The 5276-nt window shown below is 41.6% G+C and overlaps 1 protein-coding gene across 1 annotated transcript; it reads right to left on the reverse strand.

The window, feature by feature from the left end:
• Window positions 1-513: 513 nt before the first annotated feature.
• gapdh (glyceraldehyde-3-phosphate dehydrogenase) lies at window positions 514-4726 on the reverse strand. Its single transcript, XM_072394027.1, has 12 exons — window positions 4681-4726; window positions 4187-4231; window positions 2910-3009; window positions 2626-2732; window positions 2418-2508; window positions 2202-2317; window positions 2017-2098; window positions 1775-1926; window positions 1586-1664; window positions 1155-1238; window positions 969-1066; window positions 514-882 (listed from the first exon to the last, which is right to left on the reverse strand). The coding sequence occupies exons 2-12, from the start codon at window positions 4207-4209 to the stop codon at window positions 813-815; spliced, it is 1002 nt and encodes a 333-aa protein (XP_072250128.1). The 5' UTR covers window positions 4210-4231; window positions 4681-4726; the 3' UTR covers window positions 514-812.
• Between the last annotated feature and the right edge of the window lie 550 nt (window positions 4727-5276).

A 5276-nucleotide genomic window follows, 5' to 3' on the forward strand; every position in this document is an offset into this window, starting at 1 on the left:
CTAGATACTTTAGTCTAAATAGAATGCGCTTTTACTCCTTGACTTCATTTTGTTACTTAAACATCTTATTGTAGATGGCTCTACTTTGGTTTCCTCAGCCGTTAAGCCCATCTTTCTGGAATGATGTCCTATAAGTTTTTGTAACCAGTAAATCCTTCCACCGAATATGCACTATAAATTGACCAACGGGAAAAGAAGTTACTTTACCATACATCACCTGAAGGATTCGAGTTATTAAAAACTTTTAGGACTTTAGGCGGAAGACTTAATGGGCAGGATCAAGCAACTGCTTTATAAAAATTATGATGCAGGAACTAATTTTAGTATCATGCAAGAAGAGTCCAAGCAATTAAATCTTGAGAGAGCATTATTAGGATACATTAATTTGATCCAGGGGTGGCTACAATACATAAATGAGTGTTTGCTCATGTCAGTTGACTCAGAGTCCACCTACCGATATTAGCGACTTAATATAAAATATTCCTAAATGGTGACAAAGGAATAAAGGAAAGCTTATATCTCACAAACAAAGGACTTTATTCCACCACTGACTGCAGCAGTTGAGTACCACAGACAGGAAAAGACTTTCACACCTTTCCTCCATCCAACACAAGAACAGAACCGGGAATTTAATACAAAAAGATCAGTCGCAATTTAAATCTTTCGTTTGTTCTGTGGAACGTTTCCTCAGGCATATAATAGGGGTCGACTATCTGATGGAATCCAGGCAGAGTTATAAATATGTCTCACTGTAAATTTATAACTCTGGATTGAGGAGAATGTGGGTAATGACATTCAATAAGCCGGCTGCTTTACTCCTTGGAAGCCATGTGGGCCATGAGGTCGCAGACACGGTTGCTGTAGGCGAACTCATTGTCGTACCTGGTAAGAAAGGAGAGAAAAAAAAAGTTAGAAGATGGGACTGGTAACATGACGACAAGGGTTATTATCCATTAATGAAAGCACACCATGTAACCAGCTTGACGAAGTGGTCGTTAAGAGCAATGCCTGCGCCAGCATCAAAGATTGAGGAGTGGGTGTCACCGTTGAAGTCTGTGGAGACAACCTGGAGGAGAGCAAAGAACAGCATGTAAACAAGCAAACCCACAAACAGTTTTACAAATATTCTAAAAAGGAGATGGCCAAGTACATACCTGGTGTTCTGTGTATCCCAAAAAGCCCTTCATGGGTCCCTCAGCTGCAGCCTTCACAACCTTCTTGATGTCATCATACTTGGCCTTTACAGAAAGAAAAATGGCTTGTATCTTAAGAAGAAACTTAAATCCTTATTCAGATAAAACAAAAGCCAAGTCAAATATTTTCATTTTTCCAATGAAACTTAAGAGGGGGTATATCTGGCTTTATTCCCCCCCACCCACTATCCCCGTGAAACCGCCAAACAAAAATGTTGTTGTTGGAGGCTGTGCAGACAGACTCTAAATATGAATAAGAACACTAAAAGAAGAGTAAGTTCTTTGGCCCTCTCTGTAAATCTAGTGAAACAGGATACATCCTGATTTTTGTCAGTTTACAGAGAATTTTAAAATAAAATTTAAAGAGGCAATTTGCATTTGCCGTCACTCACGGGTTTCTCCAGACGGACTGTCAGATCAACCACTGATACGTTGGGGGTGGGAACACGGAAGGCCATGCCAGTCAGCTTGCTGTAGAACGTCAACATGTTGAGATGGGGAAAAAAAAAGTTAAAAATTTATATAAACACTGTTACTGCATATATTTATTAATGGTAAAGCACTGCATTTTGGGCACGGACCCGTTGAGCTCGGGGATGACTTTGCCGACAGCCTTGGCAGCACCAGTAGAGGCGGGGATGATGTTCTGGCTGGCACCACGGCCATCCCTCCACAGTTTGCCGGAGGGACCGTCAACGGTTTTCTGGGTGGCAGTGATGGCATGAACTGTGCTCTGATGGGGAGTGGAGACAAAGGAACTTAATTAAATGTGGTTCCATTAACTCCCTGTTTAATTGTTTTCATTTGTGGTGTCAGCTCTCACCATCAGACCCTCAATGATGCCAAAGTTGTCATTGATGACTTTGGCAAGGGGGGCCAAGCAGTTAGTTGTGCAGGAGGCATTGCTGTGAAGGAGGAAATGATATCAGTTTAGAGCTGATAATGCAGCTTTTATTTCACCCTTTCAAATACACAAAACTAACCAGTCCGAGATACTTTGATTCTTACCTGACAACCGTGAGGGATTTGTCATACTTCTCGTGGTTGACACCCATGACGAACATGGGGGCATCGGCACTGGGTGCAGAGATGATGACTTTCTTGGCACCACCCTTCAAGTGAGCCTGCAATGTGTTGAAATCAGATTAAAAATCCATGTTCTCTCTGCATGTCACAAAGCAATTTCTAATACATCTTGATAGTCAGACTGGATGAAATACATACAGAGGCCTTCTCAATGGTGGTGAACACACCAGTGGACTCCACAACATAATGAGCTCCAGCATCACCCCACTTGATGTTGGCAGGGTCTCTCCTGTAAGAGGAAGAAGGCAAGAAAAGGTGAGTTTGTGCATCTTTGTACAACTAACTTCACTGAATTTTTTGCATTAAACATCTCAGTAGTTTGATTTAAAAGAGAAAGAAAACTCACTCATGGAAGACGCTGATCTTGTGTCCATCAATGACAAGCTTGTCTCCGTCAACCTTAACCTCACCGTGGAAGCGGCCGTGGGTGGAGTCATACTTGAACATGTAGACCTAAGAGATGGGGAAACTTCTTGTAAAAATCACAAAAAGCCAAATAACAGCTGAAAGAAAGTCTATTCAAATGTTTCCCCTTTAAAACAAACAGGAACAGCATGCCTTGAAGTCATGGACAAATACTGTTCATTTCAAACCCCTATCCCAGGGCCTTCATTTCCAATCCTGATTTACCATGTACTCCAGGTCGATGAATGGATCATTGATAGCCACAATCTCCACCTTCTTTGAGATGATGGCAGCACGGGTCACCAGACGACCAATGCGGCCGAATCTGAAAGGTGAATGAAAAGTTGTTCCTTAGTCTGGACTCTAGATGGCAGCGTGAAGCCATGTAAACCTACCCAGCTATGTCTCACTGTCAGTGATCATTAATAAAAAAAATAAAATAAAGTAAAAAGTGAGTCATTAAGTGAAATACAGAGCTGAGATTTATTTGAATCTCCACAAGAATCCAGTTCACTGGAAGTATCTAGCCTTTTCATAATGGGAATACACATGACCCAGGAGACATGAAACTGCAGTGAAAGAAAGGGCAGAGTTCAGGAGGAGGGGTTGAGGGAGGTGTGTTGCAGGGCTTCTGCACTAGTAGAAATGCACATCCAAATGTTGTAACCCTGGTGACGACAGCGCAGTGGTTGATCAATAGCATAGTAAATTTTTAACCAAAAGGTCCAAAAACCAGGCACAGATCCACTGTCCTTAAACAGGAAGTCAAGTAGGAAAAAGATAAAAAGCTTCGCGACACCACGCAAAGACGAACATCAGATTGTGTGTGTATAGTAAGATTCAAATTTGCCTCGAACAGCAGAAAAACAATCTGTTGAATAAACCCCACGTCAAAGCCACTGCCCACAATGTTATCTGTCCAGGGCAAAAGTTCAAAGATCAAGAAAAACAGGAGAACAGACAGATAAGGGTCCCCAGGTTGGTGCACGCCTGCACAAACATTTGCTTTTGTACAGTGCGACTATTAGCTGTTCTGAGGAGTTGTTCCCCAGAACTGCAGAGGAAAAACTAGCTATAGATGTTGGGACTTTAACAAAACTTAGGCATTGTCCTACAGACTGAAACTCCAGACTGCATAGTAATATTTCTTCTATGTATGCACTAACACTCCAACCATCTTTACTTTATGTTCCAACAGGCTTTTCATGTAAGAGAGAGAGACTCCATTTTCTGCATTCAAACATACACTTATCTTTTAGCTTCTTGCCTTACACAATCTTTTGTAAAGTTATCAGTATGTGTTCACATCTTGCACAATAACTGAATACTTAAATAATGCAGTTAGTTTAAAAATGTTAAAGCATGGAAAGTGCCTTTGCGAAACTGACTCAGTGTTACACTGAGCTCAGTGTTGTGGCACAAAATGACCCAACAGGTGTGTGACTCCAGTGTGTCCCACTTGTTGAGTTTATTTTCTAACATGAGGGTGTGAGAATTCTTACCCATTGATACCGACTTTCACCATTTTGCCTGGGTTGGTTAGTCCTCTGGAGGGAAAAATAAAAGAAAAGTGTTAAATGCTGATAATTATGATGCCATGTTTTAGCATTAGTTTTGCCAGACGATTTAACTTTGCATAAAGATAAGACTTCAGACGCGTGATGCAACAGTATTTCTCCTCTGATAAAGTGTATCACTATAGTCTATGAAAAATGTTTCAAGTCTGCAATTTTTGACACCCCCCGCCGTTAAGAAACAAACAAAAAAAAAAACTTCTCGCACGAGTGTGGAAAGTACCAATAAACTTACAATTCTGCATCTTAACAAGCAAAAAAACTAACACTTATAGTAAGGAAATAAAGCAGAGTGAATGAATTTCAATCAAGCGCGTGCACGTTGCCCCCAGCTCATCTAATTAAAAGAAATCATGCAGCCTGGAGTTGCTGAAGCCCTGCAGCTTCCAGAGTGAAATAATTCAACAGTTTAAGTTATTTACCGTTTGTGAGACTCCTCAGTTTAGCGACTCCGGGTGTGAGTGGGGAAGAACAAACTTTAGCTGTGAGTATTTATAATTGACTAGCGAGAAGCCACGCCCACAAATGGTTACCGATCCTCGCCCCGCCCCTTTTTAATGTCAAGGTCGTCAGCTGCGCAGACACACTAACTGGTCTCTGAAATCTCACTTGATCAAGCTTCCTTCTTCTCATCTCATTTTTGCTAATTATAGGTCCAAAGCCTGCGAGTATTTCATTTTCATTATGTGCCATTGAGTGTTTTTTGGTGTTTCCACCTTTAGGAGGTCTGGATTTAGATACTCACATCTGAAAGGCCTCACATAGAGGGCTGTAAAAAGAGAGGGGTCCCCTGCTGACCTTCTCAGTGAACGCAGACACACGGAGGGAGCAAATGGGGGATCAAATCTCTGTCTTACTGACTGTGACATTTAATGTTCAAAGACCATGACCCTTCTCTCCACTCACTCTGTTGCTGCTCTGCTTTTGCTGCTGCTCCATCCCCTCAGCAGAAGTCAAAAGTTGAAACTTGGTTGCTCAACATTAATTGCACGTGTGTAAAGGAGCGTGTTGTAGTCAG

The sequence above is a fragment of the Leuresthes tenuis genome, unplaced genomic scaffold, assembly GCF_036924035.1.
Source record: "Leuresthes tenuis unplaced genomic scaffold, fLeuTen1.0.hap1 SCAF_10, whole genome shotgun sequence".
NCBI classification, from domain to species: domain Eukaryota; kingdom Metazoa; phylum Chordata; class Actinopteri; order Atheriniformes; family Atherinopsidae; genus Leuresthes; species Leuresthes tenuis.

Excerpts from the sequence above, each read along its gene's own strand:
- gapdh (XM_072394027.1), bottom strand. The coding sequence starts at position 4,209 with ATGGTGAAAGTCGGTATCAATGG. Across the intron at positions 2,509-2,625 it reads AAGATCAGCGTCTTCCATGA|GAGAGACCCTGCCAACATCA; the intron begins GTGAGTTTTCTT and ends TTCCTCTTACAG. Across the intron at positions 1,665-1,774 it reads GTCATCCCCGAGCTCAACGG|CAAGCTGACTGGCATGGCCT; the intron begins GTCCGTGCCCAA and ends GACGTTCTACAG.